At 44.4% G+C, this 25,953-nt stretch overlaps 3 protein-coding genes across 3 annotated transcripts in view; 1 reads left to right on the plus strand and 2 right to left on the minus strand.

Moving 5' to 3' along the window:
* The first annotated feature begins 12 nt into the window (after positions 1 to 12).
* NIP7 (nucleolar pre-rRNA processing protein NIP7) lies at positions 13 to 6,066 on the plus strand. The gene is made up of 5 exons (XM_012437329.3): positions 13 to 245; positions 361 to 447; positions 535 to 673; positions 1,541 to 1,681; positions 1,897 to 6,066. Exons 1-5 carry the CDS (start codon positions 190 to 192, stop codon positions 2,014 to 2,016), a joined length of 543 nt encoding a protein of 180 aa, XP_012292752.1. The 5' UTR covers positions 13 to 189; the 3' UTR covers positions 2,017 to 6,066.
* On the minus strand, positions 3,189 to 14,147 carry TMED6 (transmembrane p24 trafficking protein 6). The gene is made up of 5 exons (XM_012437330.3): positions 13,713 to 14,147; positions 11,825 to 12,079; positions 8,864 to 8,990; positions 6,163 to 6,311; positions 3,189 to 4,081 (listed from the first exon to the last, which is right to left on the minus strand). The coding sequence occupies exons 2-5, from the start codon at positions 12,035 to 12,037 to the stop codon at positions 3,848 to 3,850; spliced, it is 723 nt and encodes a 240-aa protein (XP_012292753.2). The 5' UTR covers positions 12,038 to 12,079; positions 13,713 to 14,147; the 3' UTR covers positions 3,189 to 3,847.
* Positions 14,148 to 15,540: 1,393 nt separating this feature from the next.
* TERF2 (telomeric repeat binding factor 2) overlaps positions 15,541 to 25,953 on the minus strand; it is a 34,642-nt gene continuing 24,229 nt past the window's right edge. The window contains exons 8-10 of the mRNA XM_021672551.2: positions 22,605 to 22,690; positions 17,222 to 17,265; positions 15,541 to 16,703 (exon numbers count right to left, since the gene is read on the minus strand). Coding sequence (XP_021528226.2) covers positions 16,545 to 16,703; positions 17,222 to 17,265; positions 22,605 to 22,690 — 289 coding nt within the window. The 3' untranslated portion in view covers positions 15,541 to 16,544. The remainder of the gene's footprint in view (positions 16,704 to 17,221; positions 17,266 to 22,604; positions 22,691 to 25,953) is intronic.

A 25,953-nucleotide genomic window follows, 5' to 3' on the forward strand; every position in this document is an offset into this window, starting at 1 on the left:
TCTCTATGTTTTCTCATCCGGCCGGCTTGATTTCCCTGGCGGTCGTCCAGGCTATTGGGCACTAGCGAGAGGAAGGCTTGGTACGGGGCTAGAGAGGCAGACTTTGGGGTTGCCTGGGAGCTGTGGGGCAGCGAGTTCCGTTTCCGGTTACCAAGGCACGAGGATCTGGTGTTCTAACCCAGTGGGAAAATGCGGCCTTTGACTGAAGAGGAGACCCGTGTCATGTTTGAGAAGATCGCGAAATAGTAGGAGCGCGCGGGGCGGACGAGGGTGTGTGTGTGGGGGGGAGGGGGTGACTAATGGTGGAGTGAGGACGCGGTGCCGTTCGGGCGCGGCCTCCAGTCCTCCTTTTGCCCTCAGCATCGGGGAGAATCTTCAGCTGCTGGTGGACCGGCCCGACGGCACCTACTGTTTCCGGCTGCACAACGACCGGGTGTACTATGTGAGGTGAGGCGGGGCAAGCAGCATGGACCCGGGGGAGGGAGTCCTGGGTCCCACCAGTCTCCTTCATCCGCAACCTTGCTCCCCCTTTAGTGAGAAGATTATGAAGCTGGCCGCCAATATCTCTGGGGACAAGCTGGTGTCTCTGGGGACCTGCTTCGGAAAATTCACTAAGACCCACAAGTTTCGGTTGCACGTCACAGCCCTGGATTACCTTGCACCTTATGCCAAGGTTTGTGAGGTGGTTTCCATTCCGCCACGGGCGACGAAGTTAAGGATGAGGCAGATTATCAGGCAGCTTCTCTCACAGAGTCACTGTCAATGTGCTTGGGGGAGTGTCGGCACGTGGAGATGTGCAGAAGCCTTGCAGCTTGGGCATGGTCAAGGCTATGCCATGGAAGTGCTGTGTGGCTGTGTAGTAGTTGTTTTCTCCAGCAAAATAGAAAAGCCTATGCAGACCCAGCTTGAGATCAGAAAGCAAATAAGTGGCTGCAGTGAGGACAGCGGGATCCAGAAAAAGCTGTTAACCTGGCCATGGAAGATGATCCTTGTAGAGTTGAAAACTTTTTGCATTTCTTTTAATTTCTTCTTTTTCTTTCTTTTCTTCTTTCTGACACAATTCGCAATGTCGCCCAGGCTGGAGTGCAGCGGCATCTTATTAATCTGTATTTCTTTGCATTTTTTGCATTTCTCACTCATTTCGGCTCACTGCAGCCTCCGCCTTCCGGATTCCAGCGAATACTCGTGCCTCAGCCCGCTGTGTAACTGGGATTACAGGTGTGCGCCACCACGCCTGGCTGATTTTTTTGTGTTTTTAGTAGAGACGGTTTTGCCATGTTGGCTAGGCTGGTCTCGAACTTCTGGCCTCAAGTGATCCACCTGCCTCAGCCTCCCAAAGTGCTGGGATTACAAGCCTGAGCCACTGTGCGAGGCAACTTCCTGCTTTTCTGTTCAGGAGATGGACAGTTTGAGGGAAACGTGTCTGTTTCCCTTAAAATTATTTCAGAAAATTATCGACAGATCCAGCAGCTAGCTTGTCTGCAGGGATAGAAATAGTAACGTTTTTGTGTCTCTTGGATTTTATTTCTCTTTCTTATAGTATAAAGTGTGGATAAAGCCTGGTGCAGAGCAATCCTTCCTTTATGGGAACCATGTGTTGAAATCTGGTCTGGGTCGAATCACCGAAAATACTTCTCAGTACCAGGGCGTGGTGGTATACTCCATGGCAGACGTCCCTTTGGTGAGTAAAGATGGTTAGCTGTTACAAAAATCAAGTGCTCTTTTATTCAAGAAAGATATGTTTCTAATCTGTGTGCTTGAGAGACTAAATTCTCAGCACCTTTTGAATTCCAGAAAGACCAGAACTGTATTTTTTCCATCTTTGTTATTTCTAGCCCTCAGTATGGGCATATTGAATGACTTCAGTGAATTAGTGTGTCTTCTTTTGAATCCCAGGGTTTTGGGGTGGCAGCAAAATCTACACAAGACTGCAGAAAAGTAGACCCCATGGCGATTGTGGTGTTTCATCAAGCAGACATTGGGGAATATGTGCGGCATGAAGAGACACTGACTTAAAACGAACTCATTGCAAGGACAGACGGCTGTGTGGGAGGGCCGAGCTTTGTGTCCTGTGTTTGTGTAGACTCTGTCATCATGTTGAATTTTGTCATCACTCTGACCTCTTCAGGGACTTCTTAGTTTACTGTATTCTCTATCACTGACAAATGCAGGCTGGAATCATACTATATACAGAGATGGCTCAAAAATGGGGTTTCAGATCTTTGTGTTTGTGACAAAATAGAATACTCTGTTTCATATTCAAATCAGAGGGCTTCTTGTTCTGAGAAATAGGTTAAAAATCTTTGGAACTAGGAACAAGAATAGCTTATTGTTATCTGTGATAACACTTTGTTTTCTAAACTCATGATAAGAACACGTGGATTTTCTTTTTCATTAATATGAAAGATAGACATTGTCATATCAGAACAGAAGGCCACCTGTGGGGTTTTACAAATGAAATTTGGCTAAAATAAGAGCAATTTGTTCAGCTGCTTTTCTATACACTAAGTGCCGTGTGGTATGGAAGAAAAATGGGTTCAAATCCCAGTTCTGCCACCTACCAGCTTTATGGCCTTGAATGAGTCATTCAGCTTTTTTTTTTTAATTAATTTTTTTTTAAAGATGGGGTTTCACCGTGTTGTTGTTCAGGCTGGTCTTGAACTCCCGATCTCAGGTAATCCACCCTCCTTGGCCTCCAAAGTGCTTGGATTACAGGCGTGAGCCACCATGCCTGGCCATCATTCAGCTTTAATAAGGTTCATTTTCTTCTGTTTAAAAAGACACAAAATTTAAAAAACAGCTTTGGCCATCTACCTGAGAATTAGAAATTCTAATTTTTGGAATTAGAAATCATGATTGTAGGCTGGGTGCGGTGGCTTACGCTTGTAATCCAAGCACTTTGGGAGGCCAAGGCAGGTGGATCACTTGAGGAGTTCGAGACCAGCCAGGCCAACATGGTGAAACCTCGTCTCTAGTGAAAATACAAAAAAATTAGCCAGGTGTGGTGACGCATGCCTGTAGTCCTAGCTACTTGGGAGGCTGAGGCAGGAGAATGGCAGTAACCAGAGGTTGCAGTGAGCCAAGATCATGCCATTGCACTCCAGCCTGAGCAACAGAGCAAGACTTTGTCTCAAACAAACAAACAAAAAAAAGCAATCATGATTGTAAAGTGTCTAGTATAGTGCCTGGGAAATGATAAGTATGGAATAAATGGTAAGAATTATTTTTATATTATATATATTATGTATTCCTGTTATTAAGTGTAGAGTTTTATGAGTATAATTTTATTATATTATCTTCTTTTTTACAAGCTGTTTTCTCACTTTTTTTTCTTGGATGGGATGATCCTAGGCTGGAATGTTTTTTTCATCACTGTGATTTTATAAAACAGTATTTTCTATGAACCTTTACTTACTTGACTGGATGGGACTAAAGACCTGTATTGCAAAACCACACTGTTTCTTTAATGAATATACTGCTTAATTTCCAAAGGTGAAGTCTTTAAAAATGAAACATTACCAACTCCTGCTTTTACATGTAAGCAAACTTGATTTTGGCCTGTCTTTTTCAACTCTTCTCCCATCTAAGATGTTCTGTTAACCTCTAAGCAGACTCAGTGAAAGCTAAGGGACTGCTATATGATAAACAGTATTTTGATACATACATTTCATACATACTTCAGAACTTTTCATTGTTATTTTTTATTGCCATTTTGCCTTTTTAGATGTGTGCAGCAGACTAAAACATTTATGAGATAAATTGATTTTTGTCCCAGAGTGTTACAAAGCTGATTCGACTAAGCTTCTGCCTCAGAAGAAAAGAGCCAGGGTGCTGTAGTCAGCTTAGCTTAGCATCTTGGCTTCTTTGTGTCTGTAGTTGTTGGAACATTGAAGAGACGCTTCAAGAAATACAGTTGCAGGATCCCAGAAAGAATAATAACGAGGCTCTGGGCTGTCGACCACCAGTTCACGTAACGATAGTTTGACTGGAGAAGGAAAAAGTCAGCCATTTTCCTCATCCGGGCAAAGTTGTAGTATCGCCACATGTGAAAGATATTGTTCTGCACCTTTTGTGTGCTGTCCTATGAGAGAGAAAATTTTGAAAGGGATTCTTCCAGACCCCCATCTAGCCTCACCTGGGTGCTCACCAGCACAAACCTAAGTTATCTGGATGTCAAATAATTTACCCATATGATTTTAAGATGTATAGTACTATTATAGTTACTGATAAATGTTGTGTTTGCTATGTATAAAATATGGTCTGGACTTTAGTTTAAAATTTTTGTTTCTGTTTTTTGAGACGGTCTCATTTTTTTGCCCAGGCTGGAATACAGTGGTGCAGTCACAGCTCATGCAGCCTTAACCTTCTGGGCTCAAGTGATCTTCCCACCTCAGCCTCCCTAGCAGCTGGGACTGCAGGCACATGCCACCACACCCAGCTAATTTTTTTTTTTTTTTTTTTTTTTTGTAGAGATGGAGTTTCACTATGTTTCCCAGGCTAGTCTCAAACTCCTGGGCTCAAGCTATCCTACCTCAGCCTCCCAGAGTGCTGGGATTACAGGTGTTGAGCCACCTCACCTGGCCTAAAATGGGCAAAGGAATCGAATAGACATTTCTCCAAAGAAGATACAGAGATGGCCAATAAGCACATGGAAAGATGCTCAACGTTATTAATCATTAGGGAAATGCAACTCAAAACCGCAAGATAACTTCACACCCACTATGATGGCTTCAACAAAAAAGACAATAACAAGTGGTGAGGAAGTAGAGAAATTAGAACCTTCATACACTACTAGAAGGAGCTTAAAATGGTTTAGCCACTATGGTAAACAGTCTCCAGCAATTCCACTTTCAGGTATACAGAAATGAAAACATGGTAACACAAAAGCTTGTATGCAAATGCTCATAGCAGTGTTATGATAGCCAGAAGGTAGAAAAACCTAAATGTCCATCATGTCCATTAACTGATGAATGGATAAATATGATATATATCCATAAAACAATATTATTCAGCCATAAAGAGAAATAAAAGTACTGATACATGCTACAACATGGATGAACCTTGAGAACATGCTAAATTAAAGAAGCCAGTCTTGGCTGGGCATGGTGGTTCACACTTGTAATCCCAAGACTTTGGGAGGCCAAAGTGGGCAGATCACCTGAGGTCAAGAGTTCAAAACCAGCTTGGCCAACATGGTGACAGTTGTCTCTACTGAAAATGCAAAAATTCGTTGGCATGGTGTTGGGTGCCTGTAATCCCAGCTACTTGGGAGGTTAAGGCAGGAGAATCACTTGAACCCTGGAGGCGGAGGTTGCAGTGAGCAGACTATGCTATTGCACTCCATCCCAGACAACAAGAGGGAAACCCCATCTCAAAAAATAAAAATAAGCCAGACACAAAAGCCCACGTACTGTGTGGTACCACTTAAATAAATTATATGGGGCCAGCCACAGTGGCTCAAAGTGCTGAGTAATCTCAGCACAGTAGCTCAAAATGCATAGTAATCTCAGCTCAGTGTCTCAAAGTGCTGAATCTCAGCACTTTGGCAAGTTGAGGTGGGAGGATTGCTTGAGCGTAGGAGGTTGAAACTGCAGTGAGCTGTGATCAAACCACTGCACACTCCAGCCTGGACAATAAGAGTGAGAGCATGCTCAAAAATTAAGTACAGAACAGGTAAATCTATAGAGACAGTAGAATAGTGATTGGCAGGCCTGGGGTGATAAGAGAATGGGAGAATTACTAATGGGTAGTGGGATTGGGAGGTGGTGGGGGGGTGATAAACTTCTGGAATTAGATGCTAATAGTTGCACAACCTTGTGAATATACCAAAAAACCACTTAATTATACACTTTAAGATGGTGTATGGTAGATAAATTATATCTCAATTTCAAGAAAAACAGGGTAAGAGTTAAGACTTTGAGGGAAAAAATTTATAGAAAAAAAAAAAAGGAAAACAGGCAATGGGCCAGATTTGGCCTGTGAGCCATACATAGTTTGCCAACCCTTGGTATAAAACAAAGGAGGAATTTCAAGTGCTTAAAGTTATTTATTAAAAGATAAACATCCCCTTGCCTGTTTGGTTTCTACCTAAATGAAGCTATCTTTCCTCCAAAGTTAAAACTGGTTTCAACAGATGTTTCTCTTCACAAAACACTTCCTTACCTCTATTGCATCCAGAGTATCGTTCAGTTGTTTTCTTTCCTTTTGTTTGTGATCAATCTCAGGCCCCTCATAGAAGACTCCAAAGTTGAGGTACACTTGCATGGAAGCGAAGTGATTATGCTGATTACTTAGACAAAGCTGATAAAAACCTGTAAGAATTCCTAGATCATTACCAAGTCTTTGGTCTCCTACCCTTTGTTAAGAAATTCCTGGAGGTATCTGTCCTCCAGTGTTGGAATTGCTACCATAGCATGTTCTTTTTACTTAGAAAGTACAAAGATCCCATTTTTGACATGGAAGGCACAGATGTTGTGTGAAACTTAGACTAAATATTACCTATTCTATTTGGCCAAATTTTAGTAACTTTAGTTCTTTCCATACCAGGTAGCAAACAATGTTTTCTCTCTCTTTTCCAACATATAATTCCTGCATCTTGTATTAAGGAGCTCCTGCTCAACAGACTGAGTTGAAATTAAGAGCATGGTGTTTGCCTGGTCCTTGTACACCATTAGAGCTAGGGACACCATCTTGAACTTGATATTACAGGAAAAAAAAAAAAAAGGATGCATAGTGCATGAAAGCAGCTCTCCTGCTGGAGTGATTGCCTCCAAGGCCATCTGTGCAGTGACTGATGGTTTGGGATATCTGCTGGTGCTGGGGTTGCCTCCCTGTGTGTGTGCAGGGGTGGAGGGGACAGGTAGAAGATGAGGTGGTGGTATTTGAAAGTCAAAATGGCCGGGTGTGGTGGCGCATGCCTGTAGTCCCAGCTACTTGGGAGGCTGAGGCTGGAGGATCTCTTGAGTTCAGGAGTTCTGGGCTGTAGTGCGCTATGCCGATCAGGTGTCCGCACTAAGTTTGGCATCAATATGGTGACCTCCCGGGAGCTGGGGACCACCAGGTTGCCTAAGAAGGGGTGAACCGGCCCAGGTCAGAAACGGAGCAGGTCAAAACCCCCGTGCTGATCAGTGGTGGGATCGCGCCTGTGAAAAGCCACTGCACTCCAGCCTGGGCAACACAGCAAGACCCTGTCTCTTAAAAAAGAAAAAGAAAGTCAAAATGATTGAAAGGTACTACTGGCATGTAGTGCCCAAAGATGTTCCAAATTTTTTTTGAGATGGAGTCTCGCTCTGTCACCCGGCTGCAATGCAGTGGCGTGATCTCGGCTCACTGTAGCCTCTGCCTCCTGGGTTCAAGCGATTCTCCTGCCTCAGCCTCCCAAGTAGCTGGGATTACAGGCGCCCGCCACCACGCCCAGCTAATTTTTGTATTTTTAGTAAAGACGAGGTTTCACCATATTGATCAAACTAGTCTCGGACTCCTGACCTCAGGTGATATCTCACATAGCCATGCATTTCTTTTCTTTTCCTTTTTTTTTTGAGATGGAGTTTTGCTCTTGTTGCCCAGGCTGGAGTACAATGGCGTGATCTCGCCCGCCTTGGCCTCCCAAAGTGGTGGGATTACAAGCATGAGCCACCGTACCCAGCCTGTTCAAGATCTTTTTTTTTTTTTTTAGTTTCACTGATAAATTTTATTGCATTAACAACACCCCAAAGGGAACAAACACCAAAATCATCAAAACCTGAAGCCTACCTCAAAAAATGTTAAGAATTGGTTGTAGGGAATGCCTTCTTTTTTTTTTTTTTTTTTCAGATATATATATATTTTTTATTGCATTTTAGGTTTTGGGGTACATGTGAAAAACATGCAAGATTGTTACAGATCTTTTAACACTGATACATATCCTGTGCTTCACAGTGAAGGACTGTCTGATGCCCCTGTTGAGAAAACGTCTTTTTTAGTGCAGCTGGCTAGTAAAGAGGGCATTTAAGACACCGATGTTGTCCAAAGCAGGACAGGCTTGACCTGGCTGGAGGAGTGCTTTGTTGCAGACTGTGGATATCTCACATGGCCATGCATTTTCTTTTCTTTTTTCTTTTTTATTTTGGAATGGAGTTTCGCTCTTGTTTCCCAGGCTGGAGTACAATGGCTCGATCTTGGCTCATTATAACCATCTCCTGGTTTCAAGTGATTCTCCTGCCTCAGCCTCCCGAGTAGCTGGAATTGCAGGCATGCACCACCACGCCCTGCTAATTTTGTAATTTTAGTAGAGATGGGGTTTCTCCATGTTGGTCAGGCTGGTCTTGAACTCCCGACCTCAGGTGATCCGCCCACCTCAGCCTCCCAAAGTGCTGGGATTACAGGGGTGAGCCGTCACGCCTGGCCAGCCATGCATTTTCTTTTGTCCTGCATCTGCTTTTAGTAACTGGCTCAAATATTCTGATGACTGGAAAGAAATGCTTCCCTGTAATACAGTTGTTACTTGGAATTCTGTATTATAAATGGGACTCTGTTTTTTGGTCACTTTCCCAGAATCTGATCAATTGGAGACGATGAGATAGATAAAAGTGAGCTGCTCGCCTCCCTTCCTCTCCCCTCCTTCCTCTCCTCCCTCCTCCCCTAAAAAAAAAAAAAAGAAAAAAAAGATTGAGCTGCTTACCTGGAGATGCTGCCCCCAAATTATCAGTAGACTGCCACCTGGCATCCTTGGAGGTCAGCAGTCTCTAGGAACACTGGTTTTTGGTGTTAAAGGCTGGTTTTTTTTTTTCCCTACTGTTTAAACATCTCTGTATACATCCTCGTTATTTCCCTAATTTTATAGGACCTTATGATTATTATGATAGCCATGATCATGAAAACAGACCTGTCTCTTGGGTAGAGAAGTTAATCTGGCCCCGAACATCCTGGGAAGTGTCTATGAGAAATCCCTGTGGGTTGTGTGCAGTGGCAGCAACATGCCGGTCATGTGACATCCCCACTGTCCGCTGAACCTGCCAAGACAGATTAAATAGGGAGCAAAACCCCTGCTACATCAAGAGGAAGCCAGCTGAGTGGTAAGATTGATGTCCCACAGTCATCAGCACAGGGGTCTCATCTGGGGTGGGACTGCCCAACCCCCTGCTGGGTTTTGGAATTGACTGGAGGATTCTGAGGTGTCACAGTGATGGTGTTAAGGGGAGGACGCATAGCATCGCTGAATGTCTGCAACGTTAGAAACAGTACAGTAGGACAAAGAACTGCCCAGAATGCCACCAGCACCCCTGTAAAGAAGGAGACATGTCTTGCTCGGACCACACAGCTGAAATGGATGATTTGGGCCGGGCATGGTGGCTCACACCTGTAATCCCAGTATTTTGGGAGGCTGAGGCAGATGGATCGCAAGGTCAAGAGTTCAAGAACGGCCTCGCCAACATGGTGAAACCCCGGTCTCTACTAAAAAAATACAAAAATTGGCCGGGCGTGGTGGCTCACGCTTGTAATCCTAGCACTTTGGGAGGCCGAGGTGGGTGGATCATGAGGTCAAGAGATCGAGACCATCCTGGTCAACATATGGTGAAACCCCGTCTCTACTAAAAATACAAAAAATTAGCTGGGCATGGTGGCGCATGCCTGTAATCCCAGCTACTCAGGAGGCTGAGGCAGGAGAATTGCCTGAACCCAGGAGGCGGAGGTTGCGGTGAGCTGAGATTGCGCCATTGTACTCCAGCCTTGGTAACAAGAGCAAAACTCCATCTCAAAAAAAAAAAAACAAAAAACAAAAATTGGCCAGGCGTGGTGGCTCATGCTTGTAATCCTAGCACTTTGGGAGGCCTAGGCAGGTGGATTGCCTGACCTCAGGAGTTCCAGACCAGCCTGGGCAACTCGGTGAAACCTTGTCTCTACTAAAATACAAAAGAAATTAGCTGGGCATGGCAGCGTGTGCCTGTAGTCCCAGCTACTTGGGAGGCTGAGGCAGGAGAATTGCTTGAACCCGGGAGGTGGAGGTTGCAGTGAGCAGAAATCACGCCATTGCACTCCAGCCTGGACGACAGAGCAAGACTCCGGCTCTACAAAAAAAAAAATAATAATAATAATACAAAAATTAGCCAGGCATGGTGGTGTGCGACTGTAATCCCAGCTACTCGGGAGGCTGAGGCAGGAAAATCACTTGAACCTGGGAGGTGGAAGTTGCAGTGAGCCAAGATCATGCCACTGCACTCCAGCCTCAGTGGCAGAGCAAGACTCTGTCTTAAAAAAAAAAAAAAAAAAAAAAAAGAGGTAGAATTCTGGCTGTAGAGTTGTCTTTTTTCTTTTTTTTGAGACAGTCTCATCCTGTCACCCAGGCTGGAGTGCAGTGGCTTGATCCTGGCTCAGTGCAACCCCTACCTCCCAAGTTCAAGCAATTCTCCCACCTGTCACTCAAGTAAGCTGGGATTATAGGCATGAGCCACCAAGTCCAGCTAAGTTTTGTATTTTTAGTAGAGATGGGGTTTTGCCATATTGCCTGGGATGGTCTCAAACTCCTGACCTCAGGTGATCCGCCCGCCTCAGCCTCCCAAAGTGCTGGGATTACAGGTGTAAGCCACCGCACCCGGCCTGGCTGTAGAATTCTTGAATGAAGTTGCTTGGTGGTTGAGCTCCCCGAAAGTGTCCCAGATTTGGGCATTTGCTGCTTGGCAGTGCACACCTACAGCAAGCATTCCATGGACACTCACTCCCAAGTTAGATCTTGATTAGCCCAGGCCACGGTAAGCTGAGTAGTGGCTGCTGTTCTAATATAAATTCAGAGGTAAGAAAAGGCTCTGATAAGTTTATTTAAAATAAATGTTGTTACAGTGGAGTGGAATAAGATCAACATAGTCTATTACTAGGTAAACAAAAATTAGTAAGTTAACAGATTTTTAAGATAAAGAACAAAGAAAATGAACAGCCTCTAACTTTGATATTGAGCTAATCATCCTGGGACAGCATCGTATAAGAACATAGAATGGATAAAAGTCCTTGACCTATGAACAGGTAACTTGAAAACAATTACCTTTCTAAAAAAGAAAAAAAATAGGATTGTCTGGCTGAATAGAAAAAACTTGAGCTGGTGATTCTCCGATTTGCCAGAATTTCTCCTAAAGGCGGCAGCAGAGACTTTACTCCCCCACCCCCATAAACTGAAGCGGTTTTTTTTTTTTTTTTGAGACAGAGTTTTGCTCTTGTTGCCCAGGCTGGAGTGCAATGGCGTGATCTCAGCTTACTGCAACCTCCACCTCCTGGGTTCAAGCGATTTTTCTGCCTCAGCCTCCTATGTCCCTGGGATTACGGTGCCTGCCACCACATCCAGCTAATTTTTGTTATTTTTAGTAGAGATAGGGTTTCATCATGTTGGCCGGGCTGGTCTCAAACTCCTGACCTCAGGTGATCCACCCTCCTTGGCCTCCTAAAGTGCTGGAATTACAGGTGTAAGCCATGGTGCCTGGCCATGAAGCGGCTTTCTTTGAAATCTCTGGATCAGTCTCCAAAGCACCATATCCATTTTAATATTTTTAAAATGTATTCTCTCCCCTCTTACCCACAAATCCGAATACATGTAATGATGACCTCTTCAGGAAGAGGCACCCCGTCTGCCCCATGGCTTTGAGCATGGCCCCTTATGTGAGAAGCCAAACCATATGTTTTAGCTCCTGTTGATTGTTCACCCATCTGGAGTTTCCCTCTAACTGCAGCTCCATTTCATTAACAGGTAGGGAATCACTGCATGATAAAGACAACCTGACTTTGTTTTCATCTAAAACCTGATCCACTTTATGAGTAAAGGAGAAAAAAAAGCCCCCAGTATGGCCAGTCACCCACATACCTCATAACTGAAATAGAAGTATCCAGTATGGTGGGCAAATTGCCAAAAGCATTCCGTGCCTCCTGGAGGGATCATGATGGCAAAGTCATATCGATCAGCTCCACGGAAGGGTGGCTGGTCCCCAGAGCCACTCCGAGGTTCTGTCTTCTGGCTCCTGGCAGACGTCACCAGATTCAAAACCACCAGCCCAGCCCCAAAGAGCAAGGGGGACATCTTGCTTTCTGGAGCCTCCTCTGCAGGTGAACTGCTCACAGCCTAGGGGAATCAAGTCGTTGAGACAACCGCTGGGGTAATGATTAACTGCACAAGTCACATTTAGGCCCATTTCAGAGCCATACATAGATATTCATAGAACTGCCATGATACTCCCGTGTTTGGCTCACAGGAGGGAGTTTTCCTTTCACCTCATAAACTCAGTGGCTTACCAGACCTACTTCATGGCTGCTACATAGAATCTGCCACCTCAGAAGAGGTCTTTCCACCCTTCCTTAGGGCTGTCATTTTTTAGTTCTTGCTTCTTGGGGATATAATACTGGGTAAGTTTGTAACTTTGTGAATACACTGACAAAAATTTGGCTAGGGAGATTTTCTCTTACGTCAAATTGCTCCTATAAACACTTATCTCTGCCCAATGCTGCAGCTCAGAGCAAATCACAGCATGTGTGTGTGCAAAGATGTAAATGGATGAATACAGTGCCAAGATGGTGCTCACACCCCTCCACTGATAGTCCTCGTCCTGATACCTTCCACCTAATAGTCACCTAAAGCTATCCAAACCCACTGAAAGACAATATTATTAAAAACCTCAATCTTTTTCTTTTTTCCTGAGACAGTGTTACTCTGTCACCCAAGAGTGCAGTAGCACAATCTTGGTTCACTGCAACCTCCACCTCCTGGATTCAAGTGATTCTCCTGCATCAGCCTCTCGAGTAGCTGGAACTACAGGCACCCACCACCACACCCAGCTAATTTTGTACTTTTAGTAGAGACAGGCTTTTACCATGTGGGCCAGGCTGGTCTCGAATTCCTGACTTCAGGTGATCCACCCACCTTGGTCTCCTAGAGTGCTGAGGTTACAGGCGTGAGGCACCACGCCCAGCCTTAGATCTTTTTTTCCTTTGGGACAGAGTCTTGCTCTGTTGCCCAGGCTGGAGTGCAGTGATGTGATCTCAGCTCACTGCAACCTCCGCCTCCCAGGTTCAAGCAATTCCCTGCCTCAGCCTCCTGAGTAACTGAGATTACAGGTGCCTGCCACCATGCCTGGCTAATTTTTGAATTTTTAGTAGAGACAGGGTTTCACCATCTTGGCCAGGCTTGTCTTTAGCTCCTGATCTCGTGATCTACCCTTGGCCTTCCAAAGTGCTGGGATTACAGGCATGAGCCACTGTGTCTGGCTGATGTTCCTTTTATTCATGTCTTCTTCAGCACCCATAGGGGGCAAAAGCTATCCAGAACCCACTTAAAGACAACTATATTATTCACATCCTCAATCTTTATTCTTTTATTCATGATTTCAACATTCACCTACTTCATGGCAGGCAGTGAGCTAACATTTACCTGCATCTTAATCTCATAATAGCTCTGCAAGGGAGGTACTGTGAGCTCTGATATTAGAGATGAGGACACAGACATTCAGAGATTCCAGCAGCGGCTCATAGTCCCACAAACACACTTAGGAGAGCTGGGTCCCTGGTGGGGGCTCATGCTCTTAACCACCAGAACAGTGTTTCTCATTCTCAAGCTGTCAGGCTGTCAGTCTCTGAGTTCTGACACTGCCTAAACATTTTTTAGACATTTTTTTTTTTTTTTTTTTGCTTCCTTGAGACAGTGTCACTCCATCTTCCAGGCTGGAGTGCAGTGGCACAAACATAGCTCACTGCAGCCTTACCCTCTTGGGCTCAAACGATCCTCCCACCTCGGCCTCCTGAATAGCTGGGTCCACAGGAATGCACTACCACATCTGCCTGATTTTTGTATTGTTTGTAGAGATGGGGTTTCACCATGTTGCCCATGTTGGTCTCAAACTCCTGGACTCAAGTGATCCCCATGCCTTGGCCTCCCGAAGTGCTAGGATTACAGGTGTGAGCAACTGCGCCTGGCCTTAGTCATAATCTTAAAAAACAAAAAAACAAAACAGTATTAACACCTTCTAGCAATTATTTGCATTGACTCAGTGTCACAAGCTAATAAAGCAGAAAACAGACTCCATAAGTGTGGTTCACTTCTAGCAAAGGCCAAATGATATCACAGCACTCTGGGAGCACAGTGGCTTGTGGCAGTCTCGCTCAAGTGATGGGCAGAAGAGGCTGGAAACTTCTCTCAGCACGTGACACAGGCATCCCCCACCCAAGTTGCACCAACATCGCAGTCCCAGCACCACTCATGTCATAAACAGTGACATGGATTCAGCAAAACTATCGTCAGTTCATGGTAAGCTTTATAGTTCTACAGAAGTTGTAAGCAGTTTTATCTCTGTACACATTTCAATAACTATAACAACACTGAATTATGTGAAAAAAAAATTAACGAACATAGGCATTCTCAAGTTGCAGAAACACTGATTAGGATATTTTGCTTCCCTAAATGCATCAGTTTCACTCGTCTTCCTGGAAAGTGCCATCAAGTTAAAGGAGAGTTGAGAGGAGAAAAGCTTCTGGATTCTAATCTGGTTCAGAGGGAGACCAAACCAATTGCAAGCAGAAGGCGGCTGGCTCGAGAGGAGCTCAAGTTCTCAACTTCTCCCTGTGGTTTCATTTGGGGTTGGTTGATAGAAGAAAAATAGGTACTAAACCCCTAAACACAGTTAATAGGTAATGAAGCTGTACGAAATTTCCAACTTGTAACTAATGGATGAAAATTTTTTTAAATTTTGAGATGGAGTCACTCAGTCTGGAGTGCAGTAGGGTGATCTTGGCTCACTCCAACCTCCACCTCCCGGGTTCAATCGATTCTCCTGCCTCAGCCTCCCAAGTAGCTGGGATTACAGACGTCTGCCACCACACTCAGCTAATTTTTTATGTTTTTTCTAGAGATGGGGTTTCATCATGTTGGCCAGCTGGTCTTGGAATCCTGACCTCAGGTGATCCTATCCACCTCAGCCTCCCAAAGTGCTGGGATTATAGGTGTGAGCCACCGAATCTGGCCAGTTTTGTTTTGTTTTCAGATGGAGTCTCGTTCTGTTGCCAAGGCTAGAGTGCAGTGGTGTGATCTTAGCTCATTGCAACCTCCACCTCCAGAGTTCAAGTGCTTCTCCTACCTCAGCCTCCTGAATAGCTGGGATAACAGGCGCCTGCCACCATGTCTGGCTAATTTTTGTATTTTTAGCACAGACAGGGTTTCACTATGTTGGCCAGCCTAGTCTCGAACTCCTGACCTCAAGTGATCCTCCCATCTCGGCCTCCCAAAAGTGCTGGGATTACAGGCATTAGCCATCATTAGGAATTTTAAAACTTTAGCATTTCTTTAATCCTTGCCTTTCAGTCACTCAGAAGTGAGAAATGGGGAATTCTTTTGTTCCCAGAAAAGATATATGAGGAAACAGACAGGTTAAGAAGAAACTTCCACATCCTCCTTCTGACATAGCTTCCAAGAACTAAAACATTCAATACAGTCTGACATCAGCTTCTTAATCAAGATAGTTCATCAAAGTTTGTTCAACATTTTGCTACCTCCCTCTGTGAATACATGCTGTGCTGCAATTAAACAGCTACTTACAGTTGAGAGAAGCAAGACTTTAATGAAGAATGCTACAAGTATGGACAATAATTAGTTCTCATCTTATAAAAAAAGATTACAGAAAACACTTTACTGAAATTTTTGCTAAAAAGACAGTCTTAAAGGATGTCTGGGAGAGACAGCAAGCACAACACAGTACAAAAGGAGAAGGGAATGTTGAATTCCAGTGCAAGACACAAACACAGCACAATTAGGGAATCAAGAGGAAGCAACCATTTCACAAATAATGAAATTAGGCATTTATATTCAATCAGGATTTTTTTTTTAAGCTTTAAAAGTCCAGCATAAGGAAGGGAATTGGGAAAAGAAGCAGGTGAGAGGGGGTGGGGGAACTAAGCTTATCTACAATCACCATTTTACCAAAAAACACACTGGTTCAACCACATGAGAAGTGGAGGATAAACCTGCCTACGTAGCCCAACAGATATTGAGAGCAAATGCCAAGACAGTCAGGTCTAGGGTTGATGTCACAACTGGCTAAAGAGTTTTTACAGGGAATCTTATTCCACAAGGACTGGTCTCTCATCAACCTGGGTTCATAACAGACTAAGTTCCTTTGCATTTGCAGCAGAAGGCCAGAACTTTACGTGGAACAAGTTTACTCCAAATAATGCTCACACTGCTGGTTTTAACCAGTCATGGAGTCACAAGTGGCTCCTAATAGACTTCATTTCTAGGAGAAGGTTCTACAGATTACCAGGGATTTAAATTTAAGCAAACCACTAAAGAAGGGAAACACTAATGATATTCTGGCACTGCACAAGCCGTATGCCTGTCATCTCTGCCAAGGACATGGGTGGACTTGGCTCTGCTTCTTAGCTCCATGATCTCCAACAGTGATGAAGTGGAACTGGGACCTCCCCCACGTCGAAGGAGGTTGCCCAAAATTCTCATCCCAGCCCAGCTTCTGAAATAAACAGCAGACTATCAGGGGCTATTATTAGGAACCATGCTCCTGTGAATTCTGTGGAAATGAAAGCCTGTTTCAGTTCATGCCAAGTCTTTTCATGGTCCGCCAGCGATCCTTAATCATCACAGCTGTTCGGTTAACAAATGGGTAATTTTTAGAAATGGCAGCCCAGTTTCCTTCCCCATATTTCTGCACTCCAGCCTTGACCCACTCGCTTTCTTCTACAGTCCACTTCTGCAAAAGAAAACCAAAAGATTTATCACAACCTTTCCTCTCCACTTCCTTACATTTTCCCCAATGTAGTGATAAGGTAAACTCAAGAATCCCAGGAGAATCATCTGAACCTGAAAGCACGGCTTATTTTTTTAAAACATGGAATTGACAGTTTATGAGCACTGTGGATCTGGACACGGAGAAATTCTCCATGTCCTGCCATTTGATTCTCAAGTAACCATCCCTTCTGCGTTTCAAACTGCAAACATTATCTACATTGTTCATGGTCCAGAAAATGTGTCCTCTGTCCTCCTGTGCTTTTCTTCCAGAGGATAACTATACTTTAACTTAGTTTGGATTATCTAAAACTCTCAAAAAAAAAAAAATAGCTCAGTAACAGGTGTCATACATGATTAGGTAAAAGAAAAAAAAAAGGTTTTTACTGCGTACAAAAGCAGTCTTTGCCTAGGAGACAGGGGGCTTATTATACCTCGGCTCTACCCACATAACCAGTATCAGAAAAGAGAATTTTAAATTACCTGCTTTTTTGTTACATTGGTTGTACTGTCTTCATCTGGTGCTGCTGGAAAACATTAAAAGTAGACTCATTTCAGAGTTCACCTTTCTCTGCACAAACCACAAGAAAAAGACACAGAATGTCCCCAAAGGGAAAACTTTTGCAAATTTCACAAGCATTGAGAAGAGAAAGGATACCATTAAAGGATAATTTACTTTCCTTCTTTGTTTGCAAACACCAGTCACTTCAGCCTATGACCTGTACAATGCAAGTGCTTTACAAACAGGCATCTGTAAATGCTGGCTAGTGATGGGTTTTCAAGTTCTTCAGTAAAACCAACATCCTTTTCTTTTTTCTTTTTTTGAGACAGAGTCTTGCTCTGTTGCCCAGGCTGGAGTGCAGTGGTGCAATCTTGGCTCATTGCAACCTCTGCCTCCTGGGTTCGAGCAGTTCTCTGCCTCAGCCTCCTGAGTAGCTGGGATTACAAGCACCCGCCACCACCACGCCTGGCTAATTTTTGTATTTTTTTAGTAGAGATGGGGGTTTCACCATCTTGGCCAGGCTGGTCTTGAACTCCTGACCTTGTGATCCACCCACCTTGGCCTCCCAAGATTCTGGGATTACATGTGTGAGCCACCACGCCTAGCTACCAATGTCATTTTCTAAAATTACTGAGGAACTGCCACATTCAAAACCCTTATATATATGTATATCTAGCACTATATGCTAGAATTTTTTTTTTCATTTTTTTAATCTTCTTACTATCATTCCCAATTTTTTTTTTTTTGAGGCCGAGTCTTGCTCTGTCACCCGGGCTGCAGTGCAGTGGCACCATCTCAGCTCACTGCAGGCTCCACCTCCCAGGTTCAAGTAATTCTTCTGCCTCATTCTCCTGAGGAGCTGGGACTACAGATGCCCACCACCACACCAGGCTAATTTTTGTATTTTTAGTAGAAATGGGGTTTCACCATATTGGCCAGGCTGGTCTCGAACTCCTGACCTTGTGATCTGCTTGCCTTGGTCTCCCAAAGGGCTGGGATTAAAGGTGTGAGTCATTGCGCCTGGCCCAATTTTTTTTTTTTTTTTACTTTTTGTAGTGATGGGGTTTTGCCATCTTGCCCAGGCTGGTCTCCAACCCCTGAGTTCAAACAGTCCACCTGCCTCAGCCTTCTAAAGTGCTGGGATTACAGGCGTGAGCCACCACACCCAAACGAAGAATTTTCAAGTCCTTGTTCATTTTATAAAAGTACAATTTGAAAAAAAAAAAAAAAAAAAGTACAATTTGGGGCCAGGCATGGCGGCTCACACCTGTAATCCCAGGATTTTGGGAGGCCCAAGGCAGGCAGATCACTTGAGGTCAGCAGTTTGGGACCAGCCTAGCCTACATGGTGAAACCCCGTCTCTACTAAAAATATAGCAATTAGCTGGGTGTGGTGGCACATGCCTGTAATATCAGCTACTGGGGAGGCTGAGACAGGAGAATCACTTGAACCTGAGAGGCAGAGATTGCAGTGAGCCGAGATCACACCACTGCACTTCAGCCCGGGGGTAAGAAGTGAGATTCTGTCTCAAAATAAATAAATAAATAAAAGTATAATTTGGTTCAGTTCCCAAAACAGAAGAATGGGATAATAATTATTGCTTTCCACTTCCATGCAAGGGGAATCTTGAGATCTGCTCAAGCTCCCCTTCTCATCCTATAAATAAGAGATCACATCTCAAAACACACACACCAAGTTTTTTTTTTTTTTTTTTTTTTTGAGACAGAGCCTAGCTCTGTCACCCAGACTGGGGTGCAGTGGCGTGATCTTGGTTCACTGCAAATTCCACCTCCTGGGTTCAAGCGATTCTCCTGCCTCAGTCTCCCAAGTAGCTGGGATTACAGGCGCTGCCACCATGCCCAGCTAATTTTTGTATTTTTAGTGGAGATGTGGTTTCACTGTGTTGGCCGGAATGGTCCTCGAACTCCTGACATTGTGATCCGCCCGCCTTGACTTCCCAAAGGGCTGGGATTATAGGCGTAAGCCACCGTGCCAGGCACCAAGATGATTTTTTAAAAGACCAGAGGGAGGTTAAGTGTGGTGGCTGACACTTGTAATTCTAGCACTTTGGGAGGCACAGGCAGGTAATCACTTGAGGCCAGGAGTTGAAGATCAGCCTGGCCAACATGCTGAAACCCCGACTGTACTAAAAATAAAATTAGCCGGGCATAGTGGTGTGTGCCTATAATCCCAGCTACTCGGGAGGCTGAGGCAGAAGAATCACTTAAACCCGGGAGGTGGAGGCTGCAGGGAGCTGAGATTGCACCACTGCACTCTAGCCTAGGCAACAGAGTGAGACTTTGTCCCCGCTACCCAAAAAGAAGGCAATGTTACATAAACATGAAACCAGCTAGAATGTCTGCCTCAGAAGATGCCACTGTCCAAAGCAGCATCTCCTAAACAATGGAAGAAGATGCTCTGGAAAAGGGATACTTACAGGAACAGATTACTTTTTGTTTATTTTATTTTTTTTGAGTCGGAGTTTCGCTCTTGTTACCCAGGCTGGAGTGCAATGGAGCGATCTCGGCTCGCCGCAACCTCCGCCTCCTGGGTTCAAGCAATTCTCCTGCCTCAGCCTCCTGAGTAGCTGGGACTACAGGCGCAGGCCACCATGCCCAGCTAATTTTTTTTGTATTTTTAGTAGAGACGGGGTTTCACCATGTTGACCAGGATGGTCTCGATCTCTTGACCTCGTGATCCACCTGCCTCAGCCTCCCACAGTGCTGGGATTATAGGCGTGAGCCACCGTGCCTGACTTATTTTTATATATATTTTTTGAGACAGAGTTTCACTCCTCTTGCCCAGGATAAAGTGCAATGGCACAATCTCAGCTCACTGCAACCTCCACCTCCCGAGTTCAAGTGATTTTCCTGCCTCAGCCTCTGAACTAGCTGGGATTACAGGTATGCACCACCGTACCCAGCTAATTTTTTTTTTTTTTTGAGACAGAGTTTTGCTCATTGCCCAGACTGGAGTGCAACAGCACAATCTCAGCTCACTGACACCTCCACCCACTGGGTTCAAGCAATGCTCCTGCCTCAGCCTCCCAGTAGCTGGGATTACAGGCGCCCACCACCACACTCAGCTAATTTTTTGTATTTTTAGTAGAGACGGGAGTTTCATCATGTTGGCCAGGCTTGTCTCAAACTCCAGACCTCAGGTGATCTGCTCACCTTGGCCTCCCAAAGTACTGGAATTACAGGCATGAGCTACCATGCTTGGCCTAATTTTTGTAACTTTTTAGTAGAGACAGGGTTTCACCATGTTGATCAGGCTGATCTCGAACTCCTGACCTCAGGTGATCCAAAGTGTTGGGATTACAGGCATGAGCCACCATGCCTGGCCAGGAACAGATTACTTTTAAATTATGAACTACTTTATACTACGGTTAAAGCAGATTTCTAAAGCTAACAAATCTGGACTGCATTATAAATTGTTGTTTTCTATAACCTTTATATCCTGTTGTCTTTAAATATTTAATGTAATTTTTCTTGCTTTTCTGTTACTTCCCCACTTTCCACATGATCTTATCTTGCCAACTACATTTCTGCCAATGAGTAATTTCCAAGGACAAAACCTCTGGGACTGGCAATGGATTGCTGTTGCTATGTTACAGAAGTCTTAAAACTCCCTAAATTCAGGTTTAGCACTTAGATATTTCCATTAGAATGCAAAATGTGGTGGGAGAGATTCTAACCCAAATACTATGAAGTTATTAATTATGAAAGTTTCTTTATTTTGTTTTTGACACAAAGTCTCACTTGGTTACTCAGTCTGGAGTGCAATGGTATGATCATGGCCCACTGCAACCTCAACCTCTGGGGCTCAGTCTCCCAAATAGCTGGGACTACAGGTGTGTGATACCATGCTTGGCTAATTTTTTTTTTTTTTTTTTTGTAGATAGAGATCTCATTATATTGCCCAGACTGGTCTCTAATTCTTAGGCTCAAGCAATCTTCCCACCTTAGCCTCTCAAAATGCTGGGTTTATACGTGTGAGCCACCATGCCTAGCCAAGAAAATTTCTTATGACAGAAAAAAAATTGGGCCGGGTGCAGTGGTTTATGCCTGTAATCCCAGCACTTTGGGAGGCCGAAGCAGGCAGATCACTTGAGGTCAGGAGTTTGAGACCAGCCTGCCCAACATGGTGAAAATCCAACTACTAAAAATACAAAAATTAGCCAGGTGTGGTGGCATACACCTGTAATCCCAGCTACTCAGGAGGCTGAGGCAGGAGAACCGCTTGAACCTGGAAGGCAGAGGTTGCAGTGAGCCGAGGTCACACCACTGTACTCTAGCCAGGGCAACAGAGCTAGACTCTGTCTCAAAAAAAAAGAAAAGAAAAAGAATTTGGCAGGGCATGGTGTCTCACAAATATAGTCCCAGCACTTTGGGAGGCTGAGGCGGACAGACTGCTTGAGCCCAGGAGTTTGAGATCAGACTGGTCAACATGGTGAAACCCTGTCTCTACTAAAAATACAAACAAAATTTAGCTGGGTGTGGTGGCAAGGGCCTGTAATCCCAGCTACTCTGGAGGCTAAGGTGGGAGAACTGTTTTAACCCAGGCTGTCAAGGCTGCAGCAAGCTGAGATCACACCACTGCATTCCAGCTGGATGACAGAGTGAGACCCTGTCTCAAAAAAAAAAAAAACAAAAAAAAACAAAACCGATTTATATATAGAAACTGTTAAGAGATTTTTTTTCCCTTAAACAAGAAATGCAGGGAATGACCTCCTACTATCACGTCTAATTGAAGGATTTTAGGAAGAACATCAACTATAATGAAATATTATAGGCGTTATTAAAACAAAACCAAAAACTTTTTTTAAACATAAGGTGTTAGTTACTCTGACAGTCTCCATTATTTAATGGGAGAGGACATCAGACTGATTCCTTGGCAAGGGCACCGTGACTCACACCTGTAATTCCAGCATTCTGGGAGGTCGAGGTGGGAGGATCACTTGAGCCCAAGAGTTTGAGACCAGCCTGAGCAAAAAAGTGAGACCCCATCTCTACAGAAAGTGAAAAAAACAGCCAGGTGTGGTGGTACACAGCAGTAGTCCCAGTTAATTGGGAGGCTGAGGCAGGAGGATCACTTGAGCTCAGGAGGTTGAGGCTGCAGTGAGCCGTGTTCACACCACTGCACTCTAACCTGGGTGACAGAGCAAGAACCTGTCTGAAAAAGAAAAACAAATAAACAAACAAACAAAAAAAACTGATTCTTCATGAATCAAAATGAGATCAAGAACTTATTGAACTTTTTTGAGTTTGGAGACAAACAGCTTCTGGAATATTAACATGACAGTAACATGCATCTGTACTTCAGCAAGCATCGAGAAGAAGCCAAAGAGAATCTCCTGCTTACCCTGAACTGGAAACAGTTCTTCTTCTTCCACCCAAGTCTCCTTTTCTTCAACCCCATTAGAGTTGTTCCATTTGCCTTTGGGTATTCTGAGGGGACATCAAGGAGAGCACAAAGTATAAAACAGATTCATCCTACATCATCCCAGATTCTGCCCTTGGCTCACTCTTGGCTCTGTATTCCTCCCTGTCCTGCTGTGACCACACTCAAGGTTCACCGACATGCACCTCCCAAAGCCACTATCTTTTCTCCTGGCTGGCCAGGCATCTCCACGTAACACCCCCCAGGGTTCAGGAAACCCTTCAAATTCAGTACCGGGTACATCAAGTACATCACCACCCCCTCTAAAGAATCTGTTCATTTTCCTGTTTTTTTGCTTGTTTGGTTTTGACTCTATTTTAAAGGTCTCAGTATTCTGATTTAGAACCTGCAAACTCCTCCTTCTCTTCCTTGGACATGCTTTCTTCCTATATCGGGACTGATTTTTCCCTTTCCATTCTCCCTTGTTCAAGCTCGCAGTGCTTTTCACCAGTATTCCACTAGCCTCTTAACTGGAGTCTCTGCTGCTAGCCTTCTCCCCCTCCAAAGCCAAAGATTATTTTAGGAAAATCATCTTAAAATTACCACCTGCCTCCTCTATTCCCTAATGGCTCTCTAACAATGGAGTCTAAATGCCTACATGGCAGAGTCCAGACCATCCATTCTGGCCCCAGTCAGTTTCTTAACAACCGCCCCCAATGCCCATACCTGTGCAAACAGCACAGCCATATTGTTCTGCTCTTTCTCCCTCCCATAAGCTCTACACTTTCCTGCCTCTCCATAGCCTGTTCCCTCTGCTTGGGAGTCCCTTCTCTGCCAAGTGACATCCCATCCATCTTTCAAGGCCATAGTTCTCAATGAAGCCTCTTCTAACTACTGACCCCAACACACACAGAAAGCCCTGCTCCTCCAGCCTGCAGTGCTGTTTCCACTGTACCAACTAACACTTTGTAGTGTGCCCTAACCAGGAGAGCCTCAAAGGCAGGGGGCACATCTTCCTTTGTCCATCCCAAATACACAAAACACTTAGCACAGTAACATAGACCCCAACATGAGCTGGAGACATATTAGCTGAACTAACACTGGGATTGTCAGTGAGTCACAGGGAATTATACCATCAAAGATTAAAGTAAAAAGCAAACAGGAATCCTTCCTGTGAACATGAAACATTAAGTGCTTGGGTGTGGCTAAAAAAAAGTACAAAAGCTGAAAAAAACCCCAAACTCAAATTAGTCAACGAAAATAACAGTCCATTTCTTCTAAACTTTGCATTTACCTGATTAATAACTGCCCTGGGAACAGAGCAAAGCACGAATCCGACCTCAGTATTTAACACCTTTTACAAACATGGCAAGTGTTTGAATTCAGAGTCTTGAGGAATTTATATAAATCAAAATGACCCACAAAAGTTGACCAAGAGTAGTTACAAATTTCTGTATTCTTTGCCTGCCATGAATAAGAAACTTATTTTTAATGCTGTTTGAGTATTTTGCAAATGAATAAAAGCAAGTTGATGAATTACAGAGGCTTGAAAAAATTCTTTGAGTTCCCTAAGTTTTCTATGAAATACTCAACTAAGTGGCCAAGACAAATGGCAGACCATCTTTTGAAATTGGATCTTATTTCCAAATGTTACTTGAGAATAATTTGCTTGGGACAAAGTGAAAAAATTTTACAGGAGGTTTTTCTTTCTCAGGATATTCTTCTGTTAATGACCATTTATAAATTAAAGTCAGATGGGTTACAGTTTGTTTTCTATCTGCTTATCCCAGTGCTGGAATAAAACCGACTGGAACCTGTCACCTGCTGGTCTCATGATCCCTGAGTAGCTGTCCTCTTTCCCTGCAGTCTTCAACAGGTCACCTTCTCCCCGTCCTCTGTTGAACTCTAAGCACTATGACCTGTACAAATACATGCTTTGGTAGCGATTTTACAAGACCTATGACATCTTTCAGGTGATGTTGCGTTCACTGCCTCTCCTGACTTCCCAGGCGGATGGGGCTGAGATCTGGCTGCCCCTCCTAACTGTCATGGGCTGAATGGTCCTGGGCCAGTCAGGCCATTTCCTGGTCCTTATGTTCCTGACTGGCAAAGTTTGAACGAGAAAAGCATTGTCTAGCAAGGATTGGCAAGCTACAGTCTGTGGCAGCTGGCTTGTGTAGCATGAAGCTCGGGCTGAGAATGGCTACTCATTTTTTATGGGTTGTAACAAAAAACAAGAAAAGACGGTTGGGAGCAATGGCTCATGTCTGTAATCCTAGCAGTTTGAGAGGCCCAGGCAGGTGGATCGATTAAGTCCAAGAGTTCGAGACCAGCCTAGTTAACGTGGTCAAATCCCATCTGTACAAAATATACAAAAATTAGCAGGATGCAGTGGCGCACATCTGTGGTCCCAATTACTGGGGTGGGGGTGGGGTGGCTGAGGCAGGAGAATTACTTGAACCTGGGAGGCAGAGGTTGCAGGAAGCTGAGATCTGGCCACTGTACTCCAGCCTAAGTGACAGAGCGAGACCCTGTCTCAAGAAAAAAAAAAAAAGAAAAGAAAAGAATATGCAACAGACAACTCATGTGGCCGACAATGCCTAAAATGTTAGCCTCTGCTGGCTTTTTACAGATATTTTGGGTGTCACTCCTTTTTTTTTTTTGAGACGGAGTTTTGCTCGTTACCCAGGCTCGAGTGCAATGGTGTGATCTTGGCTCACCACAACCTCTGCCTCCTGGGTTCAAGCAATTATCCTGCCTCAGCCTCCCGAGTAGCTGGAACTACAGGCGTGCGCCACCATGCCCAGCTAATTTTTGTATTTTTTAGTAGAGATGGGGTTTCACCTTGTTGACCAGGATGGTCTCAATCTCTTGACCTCGTGATCCACCCGCCTCGGCCTCCCAAAGTGCTGGGATTATAGGCGTGAGCCACCATGCCCGACTGGGTGTCACTCCTTAAAATACAAGAACAAAGAATCCTTTTTTGGTGAATAAATACCTAGTAAGCATGTGCTATGTGCAAGGTGCTGTGGGAGATACAAGATCGGGGCATGGGGGCCCTGTCCTCCAGGTGACAACCCCAACCCTGCCTTCCCTCCTGACCTCACCGCCCGTCACTGCTCCTTGGCAGCAGTCTCCAGCCTCCCTCCCTCTCTCCCTTCCTTCAGTGGCGTTTCATCAGGCCTTCCAATTTGCTGTATTCGAATTATCTGGGCAGAGATAGAAAAGCAGATTAAAGAGCTGTCTCCTGCCTCTTCTAGTTCAGTAGCCAGAAGCCTGGGAATATGTACTTTTTGAACATTCCACGGGTCACTGAGTCACGAAGCCCGGC

This window comes from Aotus nancymaae, unplaced genomic scaffold (assembly GCF_030222135.1).
Source record: "Aotus nancymaae isolate 86718 unplaced genomic scaffold, 86718_ANA_hifiasm-v0.15.2.pri h1tg000030l, whole genome shotgun sequence".
Classification (NCBI taxonomy): Eukaryota; Metazoa; Chordata; class Mammalia; order Primates; family Aotidae; genus Aotus; species Aotus nancymaae.

Excerpts from the sequence above, each read along its gene's own strand:
- NIP7 (XM_012437329.3), top strand. The coding sequence starts at position 190 with ATGCGGCCTTTGACTGAAGAGGAGACCCGTGTCATGTTTGAGAAGATC. Across the intron at positions 246-360 it reads TTTGAGAAGATCGCGAAATA|CATCGGGGAGAATCTTCAGC; the intron begins GTAGGAGCGCGC and ends TTTTGCCCTCAG. Across the intron at positions 1,682-1,896 it reads CCATGGCAGACGTCCCTTTG|GGTTTTGGGGTGGCAGCAAA; the intron begins GTGAGTAAAGAT and ends TTTGAATCCCAG.
- TMED6 (XM_012437330.3), bottom strand. The coding sequence starts at position 12,037 with ATGTCCCCCTTGCTCTTTGGGGCTGGGCTGGTGGTTTTGAATCTGGTG. Across the intron at positions 6,312-8,863 it reads CTTCTCTACCCAAGAGACAG|GTTTTTATCAGCTTTGTCTA; the intron begins GTCTGTTTTCAT and ends GAATTCTTACAG. Across the intron at positions 4,082-6,162 it reads ATACTCTGGATGCAATAGAG|GACAGCACACAAAAGGTGCA; the intron begins GTAAGGAAGTGT and ends TCTCTCTCATAG.